The sequence below is a fragment of the Hemitrygon akajei genome, chromosome 24 (assembly GCF_048418815.1).
Source record: "Hemitrygon akajei chromosome 24, sHemAka1.3, whole genome shotgun sequence".
NCBI lineage: Eukaryota > Metazoa > Chordata > Chondrichthyes > Myliobatiformes > Dasyatidae > Hemitrygon > Hemitrygon akajei.
Genome location: NC_133147.1, coordinates 8,235,878 through 8,260,258, shown reverse-complemented (window position 1 = coordinate 8,260,258; position 24,381 = coordinate 8,235,878). Strand labels below are relative to the sequence as shown.

The 24,381-nt window shown below is 45.6% G+C and overlaps 2 protein-coding genes across 2 annotated transcripts in view; both read left to right on the top strand.

Annotated features, from left to right (window-relative positions):
* The window catches only part of myom3 (myomesin 3), a 123,515-nt gene extending 113,108 nt beyond the window's left edge, over positions 1–10,407 (top strand). The window contains exons 32-36 of the mRNA XM_073028296.1: positions 445–608; positions 2,744–2,780; positions 4,758–4,780; positions 5,602–5,657; positions 8,333–10,407. Coding sequence (XP_072884397.1) covers positions 445–608; positions 2,744–2,780; positions 4,758–4,780; positions 5,602–5,657; positions 8,333–8,587 — 535 coding nt within the window. The 3' untranslated portion in view covers positions 8,588–10,407. The remainder of the gene's footprint in view (positions 1–444; positions 609–2,743; positions 2,781–4,757; positions 4,781–5,601; positions 5,658–8,332) is intronic.
* A 2,564-nt stretch (positions 10,408–12,971) lies between these two features.
* Positions 12,972–23,494, top strand: fabp10a (fatty acid binding protein 10a, liver basic). Its single transcript, XM_073028291.1, has 4 exons — positions 12,972–13,129; positions 18,588–18,760; positions 21,360–21,449; positions 23,387–23,494. The coding sequence occupies exons 1-4, from the start codon at positions 13,063–13,065 to the stop codon at positions 23,435–23,437; spliced, it is 381 nt and encodes a 126-aa protein (XP_072884392.1). The 5' UTR covers positions 12,972–13,062; the 3' UTR covers positions 23,438–23,494.
* Positions 23,495–24,381: the final 887 nt, after the last annotated feature.

The following is a 24,381-nucleotide window of genomic DNA, read 5'->3' as shown; positions in this document are numbered from 1 at the left end:
CATTCTCATTCCAACATGTTGGTCAATAGCTTCCCCTAACATCACGATAAGGCCAAACTACGGTTGGAGGAGCAACACCTCTATTTGGGTACTCTCAAACCCCATGGAGTGAGCATCAATTTCTCTAACTTCTGGTAACCTCTCCCCTCAGCTTTCACCCCCCCCCCAAATCTCTTTGGCCCTCTCATGCCTTCTCTACTGCCCTCATAATCTTCCCATTATCTCCCTCTCCTTCCTGTTCTTCCATGGTCCATTGTCCTCTCCTCTGAGATCCATTCTCTGACCCTTTAACTCTTCCACCTATCCCCCCCCCCCCAGCTTCTCACATCACGTCCCACTCTGGGAAAAAGGCGCTGGTTGATCGCTCTGTCCATTTCCCATAATATTTCATTTCAATGACAGTAATATTCTGCTGAAATGACTCGAGTGCTGTCATTTCTTTAGCAACAAGAGCCTGGAGTCTCAAGACCGGAGGAGGATTGGATCTGATGATCACCAGGTCTGGTTACAGATCTACAATCCAACAGAGGCAGATAAGGGTAAATACACCCTGGAGTTATTTGACGGAAAACAGAAACACATCCGAGAACTGAACGTAACACAGAAAGGTAAATGTGCTTCCAAGTATCCTCTGATATACGGACATTCTACAAATATTCAAAACAAAAAGAAAGGAATAATAATAAATAAATAGATAAGCAATAAATACTGAGAACATGAGTTGAAGTGTCCTTGAAAGTGAGTCCATTGGTTGTGGGAACATTTCAAAGATGTGGCAAGTGAAGTTGGGTGAAGTTATCCTCTTTGGCTCAAGAACCTAATGGTTGAGGGGTAACAACTTTTCCTGAACCTGATGGTGTGAGTCCTGAAGTTTCCTTACCTCCTCCTGTGTCCTGGCTGGTGGGGGTCCCTGATGATGGATGCTCCTTTCCTGTGACAACATTTCATATAGATGTGCTCAGTGGTGTGGAGGCCCTTACCTGTGATGGACTGGACCGTAGGATTTCCCGTTCAAGGCATTGGTGTTTCTATACCAGGCTGTGATGCAGCCAGTCAATAAACTCTCCACTACACAGATATAGAAGTCTGTTAAAGTTTTAGATGTAATGCCAAATCTCCACAAAACTCCCAACCAAGTGGAGACACTGCTATGCTTTCTTCGTAATTGCACTTGCTGCTGGGCCGAGGCCAGGTCCTTCAAAATAACGCCAGGGAATTTAAAGTTTCTGACCCTCTCCACCTCCGATCTGCCGATGAGGACTGGCTGATTGGACACGTTGAGGGACAGGAGCAGAAAGCAGCTGGTGGTGCCAGGCGACAGGTCCGAAGGTGTGGCGGAACTTGTGGGCTGCGCCCAGCACACCGCTAGGTTGTGTTGGTTGTTGACACTAACGATGCATTACACTGTGTGTTTCGATGTACATCTGATAAATAAATTAATCTGAATCTGGTTACCAGGTGGCCAAATATTTAAATTCCGAATCCCATTCCCATTTTGTGTGTGTTGGTCCAGGGCCTCCTCTTGTGCCACAATGAGGCCAGCCGCACGGTGGTGGAGCAACACCTTGTATTCCATCAGGGTTGCACCCAAGGATGAAAGATGAAACTCCGCAGTGTGATAAATCGACCCAACAATGAATAAGTAAAAAGTGGTGGAGGAGATTCCTCTCACTGGCGCACAAATGTGCCTGGTTTGAATGGGTCCATTATCTTCTGTGCTGTCTGCTGAGCATTGTGGGCATGCTGTGTTGGAACTGGAAAGTAAGACCAAAGAGCTGATTGTGGACTTCAGAAAGGGTAGGACGAGGGAACACACACCAGTCCTCATAGACCAGAAGCGGAGAGTGTGAGCAATTTCAAGTTCCTGTGTGGCAATACCTTTGAGGGTTTATCCTGGGCCCAACGTATCAATGCAGATACAAAGAAGGCACAACAGTGGCGATATTTCATTAGGGGTTTGAGAAGATTTGGTATGTGACCTAAAACACTAATAAATTTCTACAGATGATCCATCGACAGCATTCTACCTGTCTGGTATGGGGGGACGCGAGGGGCACTGCATAGGATTGAAATAAGCTGCAGAACATTGTAAACTCAGTCAGCTCCATCATGGGCACTAGCCTCCGTAGTATCCAGGACATCTTCAAGGAGCGATGCCTCAGAAAGGTGGCATCCATCATTAAGGGCCTCCATCACCCAGAACATTCCCTCTTCTCATTGCTACCATCAGGGAGGAGGTACAGGAGCCTGAAGACACACACTCAACAATTCAGGAACAGCTTCTTCCCCTCTGCTATCTGATTTTAGAATGGACATTAAACCCATAAACACTACCTCACTACTTTTTTATTTCTGTTTTTGCACTACTTATTTAATTTTACTATTTTATATATATATTCTTCCAGTAATTCTTGCTTCTGTTCCTATTATTAAGTACTGTATAGTACTGCTGCCACAAAGACAACAAATTTCATGACATACGCTGGTGATAGTAAACCTGATTCTGGGATGTGTGATAACTCTTGCAGGCTGCCCCCAGCGCACCCTTTGGTTGTGTTGGTTCTTAACACTAACGATACATTTCGCTGAATGTTAGGATGTACATGTGATCGATAACAGAATCTCAATCTGATGTGGTCAATGCCAGAACTACTTTCAGGAGCTGAATGTCATCTTCCAATTCTGATGCCCCGTTATTGTTCAATACAAGTCTTCTCATTCCCTTTGTTGTTCTTCTTTACAGTTTTAAATGAAGCTATCACAGAATACCAAACACTGAAGTAAGTTTCTGTTCACTAGCTTACCTGATGCATTTGAACTGCAAGGTTATTGGCCTGAGAGCAGCTGAGTCACTGTCTCCGACACCCCTTAACTGTGCAGAGGCCTCCAACCCGAGTAAAATCAGATCCAGCCAATATATACACCTTGTGCAGTTCTAATGTGTTCCATTTGGCAATAAAAGTACAAAGGAGATTTGATAGAATATAGTTTATTGGAAAACTCATAGAATCATGGACTCATTCTTCAAAGTCAAGGATGGTACAGTTACCAGCCACAAGGGTTCAATTCCCACTGCAGTCTGTAAAGGGTTTGTACGTTCTCCCTGTAACTACACAGGTTTCCTCCAGGTGCTCCAGTTTCTTCCACAGTCCAAAGATGTAGAAACATAGAAAACCTACAGAACAATGCAGGCCCTTCGGCCCACAATGCTGTGCCGAACATGTACGTACTTTAGAAGTTACCTAAGGTTATAAATAGCCAGCTATATTTCCAAGCTCCGTGTACTTATCCAGGAGATCCTTAAAAGACCGTATCGTATCCGTCGGCAGCCCATTCCACGCACTCACTGTTCTCTGAGTAAAAAAAATTACCCCTGACATCTCCTCTGTACCTACGCCCTGTACCTTAAAACTGTGCCCTCTCGTGTTAACCATTTCAGCCCTGGGAAAAAGCCTCCGACTATCCACATGATCAATGCCTCATCGGTTATCATGTATCGGTTGGTGGGTTAATTGGTCATTGTAAATTGTCCCATGATTACGTTAGGATTGAATCGGGTTGCTGGGCGGCATGTCTCGAAAGGACAGAAGGTCTATTCCACACTGTATCTCAATAAATAAATAGAAAGAAACCAGTTTTATCAGCTGACTTTGCCCATGCCAGCTATGATGTCTAACTGATGGGAGGACTATAAGGCAATAAGATATAGGAACAGAATTAGGCCATTTGGCCCATCGAGTCTGCTCCACCATTTCATCATGTCTGACCCATTTCCCTCTCAGCCCCAACCTCCTGCCTTCTCTCCGAATCCCTTCGTGCCCGGTCTAATCAAGAACCTATTAACCTCTGCCTGTTATATAGCCAGTGAATTGGCAATGAATTCCACAGATTCACCATCCTCTGGCTAAAGAAATTCCTCCTCATCTCTATTCTAAATGCATGTTCCTCTATTCTGAGTCTGTGCCCCCCCCCCCCCCCCGGTCCTAGACTCCCCCACTATAGAAAACAGCTGATCTGCATCCACTCTATCGAACCCTTTCAACATTCGATGGGTTTCAATGAGATCTCTCATTCTTCTGAATTCTACCAAGTACAGTCCCAGAGCCATCCATCGGTCCTCATATAGTAACCCTTTCTTTCCCAGAATCATTCTCGTGAACCTCGTCTGCATAAGGGGCTCACGATGCTCCAAGTAAAGCCTTACCAGTGCTTTATAAAGCCTCAACATTACATCCTTGCTTTTATAATCTAGTTCTCTTGATATGAATCCGAACATCGAATTTCCCTTCCTCACCACTGACTCAACCTGCAAATTAACCTTACGAATCCTGCACAAAGACTTCCAAGTCACTTTGCACCTTGAATTTTTGAATTTTCTCTTCATTTAGAAAATAGTATTAACAGCTATAGCTCAGGTGCAGGTCGATGGTACTATGCAGAATAATAGTTCAGCATGGATTAGATGGGCCAAATGTCCTTTTTCTTTGCTGTGACTCTATGGAGTAGGACCTGAGTTGACATCAGAAGGGTCTCAGCCCAGAACATCTCCTCCACAGAAGCTGCCTGACCTGCTGATTTCCTCCAGAGTTTTGTGTGTGTTGTCCATAGGAAGGAATATCAGATACTGAACTGTGGCAAATGTAAAGTGTGTGTGGTCTCATGTTACTGATATATTCTTCTGAAAAAAAAGCTAATCCCGAAAGTTTAAAATGTAGAATGACTGTGAATGTCCTAATGTTGTTCTATTTGCCTTTCAGACAAGCAGCATTTGCAGAGAAAAGTAAGTTAATCAATTGTAAATTGTAAAGGGCTGGATGTGTTAGTTTGTAATCTTTTCCTCTGCATTCACAACTTGTTCTTAGAAACACAGAAAACCTACAGCGCAATGCTGGGCCGAACATGTACACTTTAGAAATTACCTCAGGTTACCCATAGCCCTCTATTTTTCCAAGCTCCATGTACCCATCCAGGAGTCTCTTAAAAGACCCTATTGTATCCGCCTCCACCACCGTTGTCGGCAGCCCATTCCACACACTCACCACACTCTGCATAAAAAACTTATCCCTGACATCTCCTCGGTATCTATTTCCAAGCACCTTAAAACTGTGCCCTCTCATGCTAGCCATTTCAGCCCTGGGAAAAAGCCTCTGGCTATCCACACGTTCAATGCTTCTCATCATCTTATACACCTCTATCAGGTCACCTCTCATCCTCCGTCACTCCAAAGAGAGAAGGCCGAGTTCACTCAACCTATTCTCATGAGGCGCACTCTCCAATCCAGGCAACATCCTTGTAAATCTCCTCTGCACCCTTACTATAGTTGCCACATTCTTCCTGTAGTGAGGTGACCATTCTTCCATGCAGATAGTCAAAGACAGGCTCCCCCTCCCTTTCCAGTCCTGATAAAGGGTCTCACCAAAAGCATTGACTATCTACACATTTCCATAGTCACTGCCTGACCTGCTGAGTTCCTCCTGCATTCTGTGTACGTTGCAGTTCTCCATCTGCCCAACATGTCACTCCGGCAATGAATCAGTTGCAACGTGTTGTTTCAGCAACTCTGTTGGACACCCAAATACAGTGTCATTCTTCTTCCTTCAGACAGAGCGAAAGTGTCGCACGGTCTTCCTGATGTTGTTAACGTCATGGAGAACAAGGTAAAAAATGAAAAAAATATCAACATGACAACATCAGCATTATCACAGCTAAAGCTAATCTTTCATGAAATACACTGCACTCCTGTCCTTTATCTTTCTGCTGCCTGTTGCATTACTGATTTAATTTTCTGTCAGAAACCTGCTTTGTGACTGTGAATACTAATGTCAGTTATAAATTAAAACATAATTTTGATGCTTTATTATTCAGTAATAATGGTTCAGTGGGTCCATTGAATGTCAGAGAATGTATACAGTATAATAATAGTATAATAGGCATCCGTTAATCTCGTGAGACCATGGATTTGCACCTCGGAAGGTCTCCAGGTTGCAGGCCTGGGCAGGGTTGTATGGGAGACCACACCACCGATGTTGTCCAAGGGAAGGGCATTAGGACCCATACAGCTTGGCACCGGTGACATCACAGAGCAATGCGTGGTTAAGAGCCTTGCTCAAGGACACAACACGCAGCCTCAGCCAAGGCTCGAACTAGCGACCTTCAGATCACAAGACCGACACCTTATCCACTTGGCCACAGGTCAACACTATGCAACCTGAAATTCTTACTCTTCAGTGACATCCACGAAACAGAAGAAAACCCCCAAAGAGTGAGTGACAGGAAAAATGACTTGGGAACACCAAAGCTCCCCACCTCCCATGCACAAGCAGCAGTAAAGCATCATCAACCCTCCCCCTCTTCCCACTGATTCTAGCACTCCCACCACCCACCATGCCAGCAACAGCAAAGCCCCAGAGAGAGACCATGGCCTACAGTCCAACAGAAACTCCTGTTCATCCCAACAGTTCGACATCCCTCAGGATCTCTCATTAACAAGGGAGAGAGAGATATCACCCCCTCCTCAGCGAGAGGGGAGACAAGCAGTCACTGTTTCAATGTTGCAGTCTGTAGTGCCGTGTTTATTCCGAGTTCCCTGACTCGAGGATCGGCAGCAGACTCTCACTCGCCTTCGAGAGAGAGAGAGAGTGATCACTCAAGTGCAGAGGCCTCTGACAGCTGCAACGCTTTGATTCACGACACTGGCGAGAAACCGGGTCCACAGGGCCACACTAGGCCGCACCCCGAAGGTGCCATCTTCCAGGCCGCTTCTGGAGATATCAAAAACACAGCCAACTGATGAGCTCCAAGAATGGGAACTCGCCGCTGTGAAGAACCACAGTTTGAGTAGAGTTGAAGATCACAGACTCGGACAGAACCCCCGGCCACCTTGAAAAGGAATCACTTGAATACAAATTAAATTGCAAATCAATTTCATTCTTGTTCTAATTTACTTGTTCCACCCCCCCCCCCCACCCCACCCCGCCCCCTACTTGATTGGCTGCAGTGTAGGAATTCTCAGAGATCTGAATTGATCCAAATTACAAGGGAAACTGAAGAGCATTCTTTTAGTGTTTGATTTCGTGTTTGCTCAACTTGAATTGTATTTTTAACATGTGGCAACTGAATCCTTCACAAGTCTGACAGCTGAAATAATCTGACTAAAATAATAACAGTTTTATAACAATGGCGGGGATCCTGCCAATAGTAAAGAGTCTTACACTCAGACATCATCATCATTATGGGCCATGTCGTATGCCATCATCATTATGTGCCATGCTGCATGGTGTGGGGGATCATGGTCTTTCCATGACCATGGTTGTTCTGGCAAGATTTTCTACAGAAGTGGTTTGCTATTGCCTTCTCCTGCCAGTGTCTTTACAAGATGGGTGACCACAGCCATTATCAATACTCTTCGGAGATTGTCTGCCTGGTGTCAGTGGTCACATAACCAGGACTTGTGATCTGCACCAGCAGCTCATACAACCATCCACCACCTGCTCCCATGGCTTCACATGACCCTGCTCGGAGGCTAAGCAGGTGCTACACCTTGTCCAAGGGTGACCTGCAGGCTAGCAGAGGGAAGGAGCAACTTACACCTCCTTTGGTAGAAATGTGTCTCCACCCCACCACCCTGCAGTACAATAGTACAGTTATTAATGGCAGAACCCCTTACACTCAGTGGCCACTCTATTAGGTACACCTGCTCATTAATGCAAATATTTCATCAGCCAATCACATGGCAGCAACTCAATGCATAAAAGCATGCAGACATGGTCAAGAGGTTCAACTGTTGTTCAGACCAAACATCAGAATGGGGAAGAAATGTGATCTCAGTGGCTTTCACTGTGAAATGTTTGTTGGTGCCAGACGGGGTGGTTTGAGTATTTCAGAAACTGCTGATCTCCTGGGATTTTCATGCACAACCGTCTGTAGAGTTTACAGAGAATGGTGTGAAAATCAAAATAAGAATATCCAGTGAGTGGCAGTTCTGTGGGTGTTAATGAGAGAGTTCAGAGTAGAATGGCCAGACTGGAAGATGATAGTATTACAAGTAACTCCACCTTACGACAATGGTGTGCAGAAGAGCTTCTCTGAGCGCACATCACGGTGAACCTTGAAGTGGATAGGCTGGAGAAGCAGAAGACCATGAACATTCACTCAGTGGCCACTTTACTAGGTACAAGAGGAATCTAATGACGTGGCCACTGAGTGAATAGTAAATAGTAATAGTGATGGTAATAGTCTTTTGCATTGACACAATAAAGTGCAGCTACTCGGATTGTTTATAGTCTCATTGTGCTCAATACTACCCTAAAGTAATACTTGTTGTGTTCTACAGACCCTGTACCTGTCCTGTACCATTTCGGGAGACCCTATCCCTGAGGTGACCTGGCTGAAAAACGACAAAGAAGTGGTGTCCGGTGAACACTGTCAGATCTCAGTCCAAAAGACTGCCGTCACCTTCAGTATCCAGCAGGTCACCTCTCAAGACTCCGGGAGATACTGCCTGTTAGTGAGGAACAAACATGGCTCCGAGACAGCGGCCGTCACGGTCGGAGTGTACAAATGTGGCGGAGAGGCTGAGAAGAAATAGCAGCTGCCGTTTGTTAGAAAAATAGGTCAGGCTTTCAGGATTAGCAACGGCGGGACATTGAAACCGCAAGGAATCTCTAGCTCAGACCCAGTTTTGTGAAATGCCTTGAATTCCGGGAGATGATATTTTAGTTTGTAGTGCTGTTGATGTTTTAACTGTAGAGTTAATGTAGAAGTTATAGCTTAGAGCTTTGAGTGGAATAGGAGCTAATTTGAAGAAATTTTAGAATGTGTTAAGATGGCAGAAGTCAGCTTTCAGAATTAGTAGTGAGTGAGAGGGAGTCTTGCATAAACTAAACATCTGGAACTTGTTACCAGTGAAAGTAATTGAATGGACTTGGCTTTAATTACATACCTTCCTGAAGTGGGGTGATGCTAGTGCTGTTCGGGAGGGTTTAAATTAATTTGGCGGGGGGGGAAGGGATACGAAATGAAGTGATTGTGCTGAGGATGGGGCAGTTAGTGTACAAACAGAGGCTGTGTTAGTGAGACTGCTAGCAAGGAGAGCCTGACGAAAGGGCAAAATTGCAGTTTGCAAGATGAGCTGCAATGTACAAGGCGGACGAAATCAAAAAGGGGGAATACAGGTCTGAAAGCGCAGAATATGGAATTTAGTAGATAATCTTGTAGCATAGTTAGAGATTGGCATATGTAATGTTGTTGGCATCACTGAATCATGGCTGAAAGAAGATTATAGCCGGGAGTTCAATATCCCGGCTATATCAAAAGGACAGGCAGGAAGGCAGAGGGGGTGGCATGGCTCTGTTGGTAAAAAATGAAATCAAATCATTAGGAAGAGGTGACATAGGATCAGAAGGTGTTGAATCTTTGTGGGTAGAGCTAAGGAACTGCAAGGGTAAAAAGACCCTGATGGGGGTTGTGTACAGACCCTAAACAGAAGTAAGGATGTGGCCTACAAGTTACAAAGGTTCACAGGTTTTTGATTAGTCAGGTCATGAAGGAATACAAGGAAAAAAGGAGATTGGGGCTGAGAGAAAACTGGATTAACCATGATGAAATGGCAGATCAGGCTCGATGGGCCAAATGGCCTAACTCTACTCCTGTATCTTATGATCTTAAGGATTGTTGGGAATGCACCTAACGGAAGTTCTGTTGGCAAACTCCTGTTGAGTGTTCAGGTGGTACGACCTGCCTTCCCCTAGTTACAACTAGTCAACTCTTCCTGGAAATGGAGGCCAGAATATCTACCTCCTCGGGAGCCCCTGCATCCACTGCCCATTCAGCTGCCCCACCTCTGTTCTCTGGGATGTCGGGAAAGTGAAGTGACGTTGGAAGAAAGAGGTTGCAGTCGAGAAAGGGATGGATACACAGACCTGCACCGGAATTCCAGCCCTGAGGAAGGATGGGAGACAGGTTCTGCTGTGTTTGGAAGAGACATGTGTAGGTGTACAAAATAACTCTGCCGAGACGTGAAAACTCACCAAGGTTCACTCCCTAGACCTACACCAGCTGCTCTAGAGGCTGCTTTAACAATCAGTAACTTCTATCAAATAAATCTGTCTGTTTCAAAATGGAAATTCATGATCTGCTACATTTAATACTAAGCTATTTTGAAATGTAGTAATGTAGAGGTTAGCATAAACTGTTAGAGTGCTGAGACAAACAATCTGCTTCTCTTTCATACTGCATGGTCTATCTGACACTTCAAGAGTTTCCCACAATATCAGGAGCTGATGGAGAGATGTGAAGAGCAATTGACTGGAGCTTTGTCTATATTGTTCCTGGTTCACAACTAATGGAAGTCTGAATCATTAAAGAGCCGATAAAAATGAAAGGAAACATTAAATATGAAGGCAAAGATTTTCCTTTTGTTTCTATGTTAGTAAGAACAATATTCCACTGTCCGGTTCACTCTTTCACTGTGCTGAAAGTGACCTTCCCTTTCAATGTTTTGTGACTGACCAGTAGGAATTTGACTCCTAAAGTTATTCACCGATAGTGCAGCTAGGATTAAACAAGCAGAGATACTGGCAGCAGACAGCAAACTTGGCTCTGGCTCCAGGTGAATTACCTCTTGCCTCAGCCTGTAAATTCAACAATGAAGCACAAAATTCTCACCTAATTCTTTAATCCCACTTTCCCTCCTATCCATTAAAAAAGTTAAGGACACTGGGAATTTTGTATTTCTGTGAACCACAAATCCTTTAAGCAGTGGCCAGTAATTCCGATAACTAGGATTAGGACATTGACCTTGCAGGAGTAGTAAAGTTTAGGTGGAGAGCACTCTGACTAATTGTATCACCGTCTGGTATGGAGGCATGGGGACTCTGCACCGGGTCAGAAAAAGCTGCAGAAAGTTGTAAAACCAGTCAGCTCCATTGTGGGCACTAGCCTCCCCACCATCCAGGATATCTTCACAAGGCGCTACCTCAAAAGGGAGGCATCCATCATTAAGGACTCCCACCACCTCTTACTGCCATCAAGGGCAAATCAAAGTAAATTTATTATCAAAGTACGTATATGTCACCATATACAACCCTGTGATCCATTTTCCTGTGGATGTACTCAGCAAATCTATAGAATAGTAACTATTACAGGATCAGTGAAAGACCAACCAGAGTGCAGAAGACAACAAACTGTGCAAATGCAAATATAAATAAATAGCAATAAATAATGAGAACATGAGATAATGAGATAAAGAGTCCTTAAAGTGAGATCATTGATTGTGGGAACAGTTCAATGATGGGGTAAAGTGAAGTTGAGTGTAGTTATCCCCTTTTGTTCAAGAGCCTGATGGTTGAGGGGTAGTAACTGTTCTTGAATGTGGTGGTGCGAGTCCTGAGGCTGCTGTACCTTCTACCTGAGGGGAGAGTATGTCCTGGGTGGTGGGGATCTCTGATGATGGATGCTGCTTTCCTACGACAGTGTTTCCTGCAGATATGCTCAGTGAATGGGAGGGTTTTTTCCATGATGTACTGGGCTGAATCCATTACTTTTTGTGGGGTTTTCCAATCAAAGGCTTTGGTGTTTCCACAGCAGCCTGTGATACAGCCAGTCAGTACACTCTTCACCACACACCTGTAGAAATTTGTCAAGGTTTTAGATGTCATGCCGAATCTCCACAGACTCCTCAGGAAGTAGAAGCAGTGTAGTGCCTTCTTCCCAATTGCACTTGCGTGCTGGCTCCAGGACAGGTCCTCTGAAATAGTAACGTCCAGGAATTTAAAGTTTCTAACCTTCTCCACCCCTGGTCCTCTGATGAGGACTGGGTCATAGACCTCTGGTTTCCCTCCCCTGAAGTCTATAATCAGTTCCTTGTCTTGCTATCGTTGCCCGAGAGGTTGTTGTTATGACACCTGTCAGCCAGATTTTCAATCTCCCTCCTGTATGACGATTCATCACCATCTCTGATTTGGCTCATGACAGTGAGCAAGCTTCAACATGGCTCTGGAGCTGTGCTTGAAGCAGGTGGGTCCACACACTGCCGAAGCGAGAGGTTAAAGATCTCGGTGAACACACCGGCCAGTTGGTCAGCTGGTAGTACGCGACCAGGTGCCCCGCCCCATCCAGACGCTTTCCAAGGATTCACCCTCCTGAGGGCAGCCCGCTCGTCAGCTTCAGAGACTGAGACCCTGGAGGAGGTACAGGAGCCTGAAGACACATACTCAATGTTTTAGGAACAGCTTCTGCCAGCAGATTTCTGAACGGTCCGTGCATCACTGTGTTTGTATACATAAGGACTGGGCCTCGAAGCCGCGGTGTCACCAAATGGGCGTTGGGACTGGTTGAGAGATGAACTCAGGGGGGCTAGGAGTCTGGACTATATACATGCTTAATCTGCATCATTATATTTTACTGATATCCTGTATGGGTTTGTGATCCTGTATGTGCGACGACTGGGCATCAGGCCGCGGTGCTCGGGGGGGGCGCGTTTATTCTGTGATTGTGATGTTGTGCGCTTTGTGCTGTGTGTGACTGTTGGTACTGTGTTTTGCTCCCTGACCCCGCAGTAACGCTGTCTCGTTTGGCTGTATTCATGGGTATCCATGTATGGTTGAATGACAATTAAATTTGAATTGGATTGAATTTAACACATAAACACAATCTCCTTTGCACTATTTATTAATTCTTTATATATTTGTCTTTGTAATTTGTAGTAAATATGTTATATATCACACTGCACTGCTGCCACAAAGCACAACTTTCACAACGTGCGCCAATGATAACATCTCAGATTCTGATGCTGGTTAGCCAGCTTACAGCTCTAAATTAATACGACTGAATACTAGGTTAACTACATCCAGAACTACTCATGTTTGTTCAGAGAACAGACTTTGATCACGTTTCAGTTAATCATTAGACTTGAACCTTCAGACCATTTCTGTGGTCAAATTATTAATAAATGTGAATGCACGTACACACGGCCGGGTATAAATTCTGGTCAGTACCCTCCAGTCTCTACGTTGTGAAACACTCTCCTGACTAACGTGTAGCAAGTGAGCTGAGGCAGGGAGAATGGCATTTTCTGGAACTTGGAAGGTCTACTCTCAGGAGAACATCGAGAACTTCATGCGAGCTCTCTGTAAGTGACAATCACCACTGAAAGGAGCAAGGATTTCCATTCTGGGTACAGTCAGCAACCTGGACGCATCTTTCGGTCAATTTCTTCTGTTAACTAGCAGTGTGTGGGATGGTCGTGGACATTGTTATCTGACACTAATGAGCCTTGAGCCGGTGGTCCAGAGTGGTGCTAAGCCAGATTTATAGTGTCTTGGCAGAATCAGGTTTATTATCACTGACATCTGTGGCTTTGTGGCAGCAGTACGTTGCAAAACAAAAATATGCCGTCACCTACAATAAGAAATTAAAAAGTTTTCAAAAGATAGAAAACAAAAATAGTGAGGTAATGTTCCTGGGTTCATTGTCCAGAAATCTGATGATGGCAGAAGGGAAGAAGCTGTCCTGAAAACATGAGTGTGTGTCTTCAGGCTCCTGTACCTCCTCCCTGATGGTAGTAATGGGAAGAGGGGTCTTCAGGCTCCTGTCCCTCCTTCCTGATGGTAGCAGTGGGAAGAGGGGTCTTCAGGCTCCTGTCCCTCCTCCCTGATGGTAATAATGAGAAGAAGGGTCTTCAGGCTTCTGTACCTCCTCCCTGATGGTAGTAATGAGAAGAGGGGTCTTCAGGCTCCTGTACCTCCTCCCTGATGGTAGTAATGAGAAGAAGGGTCTTCAGGCTTCTGTACCTCCTCCCTGATGGTAGTAATGAGAAGAGGGGTCTTCAGGCTCCTGTCCCTCCTCCCTGATGGTAGTAATGAGAAGAGGGGTCTTCAGGCTCCTGTACCTCCTCCCTGATGGTGGTAACGAGAAGTGGGGTCTTCAGGCTCTTGTACCTCCTCTCTGATGGTAGTAACGAGAAGAGAGGTCTTCAGGCTCCTGTACCTCCTCCCTGATGGTAGGGATGAGAAGAGGGGTCTTCAGGCTCCTGTCCCTCCTCCCTGATGGTAGTAATGAGAAGAGGGGTCTTCAGGCTCCTGTACCTCCTCCCTGATGGTGGTAACGAGAAGTGGGGTCTTCAGGCTCTTGTACCTCCTCTCTGATGGTAGTAACGAGAAGAGAGGTCTTCAGGCTCCTGTACCTCCTCCCTGATGGTAGGGATGAGAAGAGGGGTCTTCAGGCTCCTGTACCTCCTCCTGATGGTAGTAATGAGAAGAGGGAATGTCCCGGTTGGTGAGGTCCTTCAGGATGGATGCTGTCTTCCTGAGGCATCGTCTTTCGATGAGTCCTCGATGGTGCAGACGGTGGTACCCACGATGGAGCTGGCTGAGCTTAAAACCCTCTGTAGCTTTTCCCAACCCTGTGCATCAGTGCCTCCACAGAATGTTCTAGGTGGTACACCTGAGGAAATAATGCTAGAGTCTCAAATCTCTCCAAAACCCTAATGAAATATAGCCACTGGCGTGCCTTCTTTGTAATTACAATACTTTGGGCTCTGGATAGATCTTCAGAGATGTTGGCAACCAGGACTTGAACCTGCTCTCCCTTTCCACTGCTGACCCATCGATGAGGAACGAAAATACGGTATATAGATGGTGCCTCCTGTTCTGTTGGCTGAAGAGCTCACGGGTAAATTGGGTTATTGTTGTCGTACATACCGAAGTACAGTGAAAAACTTTGCTTTGCACGCCAGCCACCTCGATCGTTTCACCACGTCGATACATGGGGGCAGTACACGGGAAAACAATAACAGAATGCAGAGTCAAGTGTTTCAGTTACAGGGAAGGGGCAGTGCAGCTAGGCCATAACAAGGTAGATTGTGAGGTGAAGAGTCGAGTTTATTGTACTGGGGGAGCATTCAATTGTCTGATAACACTGGGATAGAAGCTGGTGGTTCGTGCTTTCAGATTTTTGTACCTCCTGCCCAGTGGGAGGGAGAGAAGAGGGAATATCTGGAGTGGGAGTTTGCGAGTAAGCAGGTTCAGTACTTGCATTGCTTGTTTAGATGGCGTGCCCTGTAATGAGGCACTGGGGGTGGACAGACTAAACATCTTGAGCAGTGAACGGCATGTCAGATTGTATTGAACTTTTGGAACCACACTCAGGTAGAATGTCAGAGACATAAGTTTACACACGCAAAATGCTGGAGGAGCTCAGCAGGTCAGACAGCATCTATGGAGACGATAAACAGTCTCAGGCAGCATCAATAAACAGTTGACATTTTGGGCCGAGACCCTTCAACAGGACTGAGAAGGAAGGGGGAAGGCGCCAGAATAAAATGGTTGGGAGGAGGGGAAGAAGGATAGCTCGAAGGTGATAGGTGAAGCCAGGCTGGGTGGGAAAGGTAAAGGGCTGGAGAGGAAGGAACTTGATAGGAGAGGAGAGTGGACCATAGGAGAAAGGGAAAGAGGTGGGGACCCAGGGGTGGTGATAGGCAGGTGAGAAGAGGTCAGAGTAGAGAATAGAGGAAGTGGGGGGTAAAGGGGTAATTATTTTACCAGAAGGAGAAATCGATGTTCATGCCATCAGGTTGGTGGCTACCCAGATGTTGCTCCTGCACCCTGAGGGTGGCCTCATCTCGGCATAAAGAGGAGACCGTGGACCAACACGTTGGAATGGGAGTGGAATGTTTGACACTGGAAGTCCCACTTGTGGCAGATGGTGCGGAGACACTCAACAGATCAGTCCCCCATTTTATAACAAGTCTTGCAAATGTAGAGGAGGCTGCATAATGATTCAGAGTCCAAAATGCTGGTCTAACTTTGAGTTTACTTTTAGTGAGGGGCACACTTACCACGTGGTAGGCTCTTTATGGTGACTAAGAAGGCTTATGCAAAGCTTGATTTTATTAGTCGGGCATTAACTTCAAAAGTCAAGAGGTTATGTTGCAACTTTACAGAACTCTGGTTAGGCCACATCTGGAGTATTGCATACAGTTCTGGTTGCCTCACTATAGGCAGGTTTTTGAGTCTTTGGAGAGGGCGCAGAAGAGGTTTACCAGGACGCTGCCTGGTTTAGAGGGGATGTGCTATCACGAGAGGCTGGATAAACTTGTGTCATTTTCCCTGGAGCGGCAAAGGCTGAGGGGAGATCTGATAGAGGTTTATAAGATTATGAGAGGCACAGATAGAGTGGACAGACAGCATCTGTTTCCCAGGGTTGAAACATCTAATACCAGAGGGCATGCATTGAAGGTGAGAGGGGGTAGGTTCAAAGGGGATGTGAGGGGTAAGTTTTTTACCCAGAAAGTCGTAGATACCTGGAATGTGCTGCCTGATACGGTGGTAGAGGCAAATACTTTATTGGATAGGCACATGAATGTGAGGAAGATGGAGGGATATGGACATGATGTAGGTAGGAGGGATTTATTCAAACCATTACTTAAATATTAAATACATAATATCTTTGGAATTTGGGAGGGAACTGAAGCTCCCAGAAGAAACCCACACAGTCAGAGAGAGAACGTAGAAACCCTTTACAGACAGTGACAGAGATTGAACCAGGTTTGCTTGTGCCGTAATAATGTCACACAAACCGTTCACTAGCTGAATACTAGGACTAGAGTACAAAGCAAGGATGTAATGTTGAGACTTTATAAGGCACTGGTGAGGCCTCACTTGGAGTATTGTGAGCAGTTTTGGGCCCCTTATCTAAGAAAGAATGTGCTGACATTGGGGAGGGTTCAAAGGGAGTTTACAAAAATGATTCCAGGATCGAAAGGCTTGTCTTATGAGGAACGTTTGATGGCTCTGGGCCTCTTCTCACTGGAATCCAGAAGAATAAGGGGGGAAGCATTGAAACCTATCAAATGTTGAAAGGCCTCAACAGAGTGGAGGTGGAGAGGATGCTTCCTATGATGGGGGAGTCTAAGACTAGAGGACATAGCCTCAGAACAGAGAGGCATCCATCTAGAACGGAGATCAGGAGTAAAGTCTTTAGCCAGAGAGTGGTGAATCTGTGGAATTCCTTGCCACAGGCAGCTGTGGAGGACAAATCTTTGAGCATATTTAAGTCCAGTTGATAGATTCTTGATTAGTCAGGCCATGAAGGGACATGTGGAGAAGACAGGAGATTGGGGCTGAGAGAAAAAATGGATTACCCTTGATAAAATGGTGGAGCAGACTCAATGGGCCAAATGGCCTAATTCTGCTCCATTATCTTATGATCTTACACCCCAGACAGAACTGATCAAATATTCACTGAGACGGTTTGTGAACCAGCTACAGATTGGATAAGCAGTCTGAACATATATTTATTACCCTTGATATCTGATATCGAGCCTCCCCTTGAACCACTGGTGAAGGTGCTCCCACAGTCACTTTATGGACACAGTTCCCAGATTTAAACCCAGGATTTGGAACTGGTGACAAATCTCTAAGTCAGAACGATGTGAGTGCTAGTGGGGAACCGGCTGTAGGTTCAAAGTTCAAAGTAAATTTACTATTGAAGTACCATTGAGATTCATTTTCTTGTAGGCATTCACAGGAAAAATGAAATACTGTAGAATTTTACGAAAAACCTTACATAAGCAGGCAAAGCCTGACAAGCGACAATGTGCAAAAGGAGACAAACTGTGCAAATAAGAAAGTCCTGAGAAGATGAGTTGTAGAGTCCTTGAAAATGAGTCTGTAGGTTGCAGAATCAGTTCAGTGTTGAAGTGAGTGATGTTATCCATGCTGGTTCAGGAGGAAATAACTGTTCCTGAAGCTGGTGGTGTGGGACCCAACCTTCTGTGCCTCTTGTCCATGCTAATGGTGGTCCTATGCACCTCCTGCCCTTGTCCTTGGTGGAAGAGGTGATGGGGAAGACATGGTGAATTGCTATAATGCAGTTTGTACGTGGCGGGTACTGTGGTGATGGGGCACCAATGAACCATTATCACTGCTCTGTGCCTGATCCTAACTCTTAATTATCGCACACATCTGCTCCTTCCACAGATGCCCAACAGAAAGTAACAAGGTAGGTAAACATCGGGCGTCACTTGACAAATGAGTGTTGCCTGATCCAAGCGACAGACGCAACATCCTGGAGGGGACCTCAGCGGGTTGGGCAGGAACAAACAGTCGACGTTTCGGGCCAGCTCTTCATCAGGACTGGAAAGGACAGGGGAAGAAGCCAGAATAAGTTGGTGGAGGTGGAAGGGGAAGAACAAGCTGGCAGGTGAGAGGTGGAAAAGATAAAGGGTTGAACAAAAAGAAATCGATAGAAGACAGTGGACCATGGGAGAAAGGGGAGGAGATTGGCATAAGAAGGAGGTGATGAGCAGGTGAAGAAAATGGGTGAGAGGGAAGCCAGAATGAGGAATGGAAAAAGAGAGAAAGGGGGAGAGAAATTACTTAAAATTAGAGAGATCGAAGTTCCTGCCATCGATGCTGGAGGCTACCCAGATGAAATATGAGGTGTTTCTCCTCCAAAATCATGATTGAATGGTCTGAAGCCCCTTCCCTCAGCACCATCCTACCAACCCCCTCAATTCCGTAATCAACATTTAACCTACGATTGTAACGACGATATCTCACTCCAGTTTGACTTGTACATTTTTACAGCTATTTCAGAAGACACGATTAAGATTGGAAAAGATATCAAACCTACCATTGAAATCAAACAAACTGGGGACAGCTTTGTCGTGACAACCAAAACCCCCCATCAGTCGGTCACCAATGAGTTTACCATTGGCAAAGAGGCTGATATCACCAGCATGGATGGCAAAAAGATAAAGGTATTTTCATCTGATTCCTAGTTGTTCTATCATGGGTAACTGATCCTCATGGAATGTGCTCTCTAATCTAGGCAGCATCCTCTCTCCAACCTCTTTAAAGCTTCCACATCCTTCCTATAATGAGGCGACCAGACCTGAACACAAGCGTGGTCTAATCAAGGTTTTATAGATCTGCAAAGTTACCTCTCTTCCCTTGAACTCGATCCTCTGACTAATGAAAGCCAACACACCACACTCTCAACCTGGGGAGCAGTTTTGAGGGATCTGTGGACAAAGCAAGGAATTTGTGCATCAAGAACATTATTAAATGCAAGTTGGGTGACTGCTTCCTGGAATACGTCTTGCCTCTGAAAACCTGACCCTCAGCTTCCAGGCACCAGTAATTTCACCTCAGCTTCCTCACTCGGAGGATGAAGAACCATACAGCACAAGAACAGGCTGCTCAGCCCTCAATGTCTATGCTAACCATGATACCAAACAAAACAAATTCTATTCTGTCTGTCCATGACCCATATCCCGAGGAGCCTCATCAGTAACCAAGGAGTCAGTGGAACCCCTGCTCTAATCTCTGCATATTCTTGTGTCCATGTAACAGCATCTTAAGCACCGCTATTTCATCTACTTCCACCATTGCCCCCCATAACCAACCTCTGCCTGTGCTCCAGCTTGCCCTCTATGCAGGCCCTTCAGCCCACAAAGTTGTGCTGACCTTTAAATCTACTCCAAGATCACTCTAACTCTTCCTTCCTACGTGCCCCTCCATGTTCTTTCATCCACATGTCTATCTAAGAGTCTCTTATAACTCTATAATGTTTCTACCTGTAACATTTCCCATAGCAGTGCATTCCATACACCCGCCACTCTGTAGAAAAACTACCTCTCATCTCTCCTCTAATCACCTTAAAACTACATCTTCAAATATTAGCCACTCTGTCCTGGGACAAAGGTGATGGTAGCTCATTCCACCAATGCCTCTAATCTTCTTACAGACCTCTATCATGTCACCTCTCACCCTCCTTCACTCCACAGAGAAAGGCTCTAGCTCACTCAACGTATCCTCTTAAAACATGCTCTCTAATCCAGACAACATCCTGGTAAATCTCCTCTGTAAACTCCTCTCTAAAGTTTCCTTATCCTTTGCATAACAAAGTGACAACCAGAGCTGAACACAATATTCCAAGCAGATGCTGGAAATCCAAGCAAAACATACACAAAATAAGACCACAAGATATAGGAGCAGAAGTAGGCCATTCAGCCCATCGAGTCTGCTCCACCATTCAATCATGGGCTGATCCAGTTCTTCCAGTCATCCCCACTCCCCTGCCTTCTCCCCATACCCTCGCTAATCAAGAACCTATCTATCTCTGCCTTAAATACACCCAATGACTTGGCCTCCACAGCTGCTCATGGCAACAAGTTCCAAAGGTTTACCACCCTCTGACTAAAGTAATTTCTCTGCATCTCTTTTCTAAATGGACATCCTGCAATCCTGAAGTTGTGCCCTTTTGTCCTAGACTCCCCTACCATGGGAAATAACTTTACCGTATTTAATCTGTTCAGGCCTTTTAACATTCAGAATGTTTCTATGAGATCCCCTCTCATTCTCCTGAACTCCAGGGAATACAGCCCAAGAGCTGCCAGACATTCCATACAGTAACTCTTTCATTCCTGGAATCATTCTCATGAATCTTCTCTGAACCCTCTCCAATGTCAGTATATAAAATAAGGAGACCAAAACTGCCCAGAATACTCCAAGTGTGGCTCACAGGTGCCTTACAGAGCCTCAACATCACATCCTGCTCTTATATTCTATACCTCTAGAAATGAATGCCAACGTTGCATTCGCCTTCGTGTAAACAGTGTTTTAAGGAGCTGCAACATTACCTCACAACTCTTTAACTCAGTTCCTCAACTAACGAAGGCCTACACACCATACACCTTCTTAACCACCCTATCAACTTGAGCGGCAACTTTGAGGGATCTATGGACATGCAGCCTAAGACTCTCTGTCCCTCCACACTGCTAAGAATCCTGCCATTAATCTGGTATTCAACCCTTTAAAGCGCATCATTTCACCCTTTTCTGGGTTGAACTCTGTCATTTCTCAGCCCAGCTCTGCATCCTGTCGATGTCCCACTGTAACCTACTCAACACTCTCCTCAAACAGAAATGTATTCTGCGAGGATCTGATGCTGACAGGTAGTTTCCCCACTCTGGACCATCCAGAATAAGGGTTTCCAGGAACGTGACAAAGGGTCACAGGTTCAGGATGAGGAGTGAGCTGCTTAAAACAGCCAGGGCAAATTTCTTTGTTCAGAGGGTTATGAACTTCCAAACTCTCCTCGGCAAGAATGTTCCATTGTTAGACTTCTTCAAGGCCTGGATCGGTAGATGTTTAGACTCTGAAGAGTATGTGGGGAATTAACTGAACAACAGTGGGTCAGACTTGAGGGTCTGTCGATGTCCCATGTTGTTTACAAACACAGATTTGTGCTAACCTGCAAATGGCACAACACATTCACCTCTCAGCTCTTTCCTGACTGCAAGTTAGGACTTACCGCGTGCATTGCACACACTTACAATGATTTTTCTTGCACAGTGCACAGTTCTGATGGAAGGTGGGAAGCTAGTGTGCAAACTGCCAAACTTTCAGCACATACAGGAGGTGCAGGGATCCGAAATGATTGAGGTGAGTTCAAAATTCAGGGGATTGTAGAACCGCGGAGGTTCATGGCACCGAAGATCATAGAGTGCATCCCCTCCATGGCAGGACATAGGGTTTCCCCTGACACTCTGCTCAGTACAACGTGAACTTTCTCACTAAAGTAGACCAATGGATAAACTTCTTATGTGAGATATAGTCATAGAATAACACAGCATAGAAGCAAAACTCCTTGAAATGTAGAAGATTGAGAGCAGATTTGACAGAGGTGCACAGAATCATGAGGGTAAATGCAAGTAGGCTTTTTCCACTGAGATTGGATGGGGCCACAACTAGAGGTCATGGGTCAAGGGCAAAAGGTGAAAAGTTTAGGGGAACATGAGGGGAAACTTCTTCATTCAGAAGGTGCTGAAGAGAGTGTGGAACGAGCTGCCTGCACAAGCAGTGCATGCGAGCGCAGTTTCAACGTTTAAGAGAAGGTTGCATAGGTACGTGGATGGGAGGGGTATGGAGGGTTATGGTCCAGGTGCACCTTGGTGGGAGTATGCAGTTTAAATGGTTTGGCACGGACTAGATGGGCTGAAGGGCACTGAAATTTTCTATGACTCTATGACTTCAGATTTATTTATTTATGACATGCACATCAAAACATAGAGTGAAATGTGTTGTTTGTGTTAACAACCAACACAACCCAAGGACGTTCAGAAGATTGAGGGAGGAATGTTGAAAGGCCTCGATAGACTGGATGTGGAGAGGGTGTTTCCCTTGGTGAGGGAGTCTAGTACAGAAGGCACAGCGTCAGGGCAGAGGGACGTCCATGTCAAATGGAGATGTGGAGGAATTTCTTTGGCCAGAGGGTGATGAATCTGTGGAATTTGTTTCCACAGATACCTGTGGAGGTCAAGTTATCGGGTATATTTAAGGTTGATAGATTCTTTATTAGTCAGAGTGTGAAGGGATATGGAGAGAAGGCAGGAGATTGGGGCTGAGAGGGAAAACGGACCAGCCGTGATGAAATGGAGGAGCAGACTGAGGTGCTGAGGACAGTTTGCAATGTTGCTGCTTACACTGGCATGTCCACAGTGCTCAGCAGATCAACATGACCAACAACAACGGCAAAAGAAGCCTCTTTTCCACCCACTCACACACACAGCCAGGCCTCCTACCCCAGGACAGGCAGTTGCTCGGCCTCTATTCCTTGGTCCCAGACTCTCTCCATTCAGACATTAGGCTTCACAGACATCTGGGTATTTCCGCCCCAGGACTCGCTGATCATGGGTTTGACAGCGTCTGCCTACTAAATCCATGCCAACTATCAACCAGCCATCTACACTACTCTGGCAGTCATCATTATCATTATGTGCCGTGTCATATGACATCATCATTTTTTGTGCCATGTCATATTTGTATGACGTGGGCAATCATGGTCTTCCATAATCATGATTGTTCTTGGCAAAGTTTTTTTGCTGAACTGGTTTGTCATTGCCTTCTTCTGGGCAGTGTCTTTACAAGATGGGTGACCCCAGCCGTTAGCAATTCTCTTCAGAGATTGTTTGCCTGGTGTCAGTGGTCACATAACCAGGACTTGTGATGTGTACCATATGACCATCCACCACCTGCCCCTATGGCTTCACATAACCCTGATTGGGGTGGGGGGGGGGGGGGGGTTGGCGGGGGTGAATGACAAGGTTGTGGTCCAGTCAGAGAATTTCCAAGTTAGATCTGATTATAATCTCATTCACTACATTCCCAATTCACTTTGAAGATTGGGTCCAGTGGTATGAAGATTGGGGTCTTCCTCGGTCGCAGTGGATGACCATGATGTCTTCTGTGCCTTGTCATGCCCAGTTTCAACCAGTTTCTTGTTCAAACCAGTTTCTGTTGTCACCTTCTGGCTTTGTTCTATTTGATAGATGGCGCGTTGCCATTACTTTGACTCATTTAAGCTCCTACATCTCTTACAGAAGCTTACCGCAGGGACAGTCACCATGATCAGGAAAAGTCACCGGATTTAAGCACAGCAGAAGCAGCCACTTGTGATGTACTGAAATAAAAGGAGTACCAATCCTGCAGTTTGGGTGCACGTGTTTATAATTTAGCTCCCAGAACATCGGTAATGGGCTGGACAAAGTGAAACAAAGCTGGACAATAATGGGACTCATGAACAATAGTGAAGGTTAGATACTCTAAACATATAACATACCACAGCCCAGAACCCTCTGGCCCACAATGTTGTGTCGAGGATGATGCCAAAAAAACTAATCCCTGTTGATTGCACATACAGTAATCCATTTTCCTCCGTTCCCCAGATAATCATGTGCCTGTCTAAAAGCTTCTGAAAGACCAGTACTGCATTTGTTTACACTGTTACCACTAACCCTGAAGTGTGTTTGAGCAATCAGCACTCTTCAGTAAAAAAACTTGCCCCACACATACCCTTTAAACTTGCCCCCCTCTCACCGTTAAGCTAATCTCTCTAGATTTTGACACTTCTAACCTGGAGTGATGGGGTGGAGATACGTCTCTACCAAAGAAGGTGTAAGGTGCCCCTTCCTTCTGCTAACCTGCAGGTCACCCTTGGGCAAGGTGTAGCACCCGCTTAGCCCCCGATCAGGGTCACGTGAAGCCACAGGAGCAGGTGGTGGACAGTCGTATGAGCAGCTGGTGCACATCACAAGTCCTGGTTATGCGACCACTGACACCAGGCAGACAATCTCTGAAGAGTATTGATCATGGCTGGGGTCACCCATCTTGTAAAGACACTGCCCGGAAGAAGGCAATGGCAAGCCACTTCTGTAGAAAAATTTGCCAAGAACAATCATGGTCATGGAAAGACAATGACTGCCCACATCATACAACATGACACATAACGATCCCTGGGACAGAGTTTCTGATTTTCTACCTTATCCCTGCCTCTTATGACTCTGTCAGGTCACCCCTCAGCCTCCGATATTCCAGA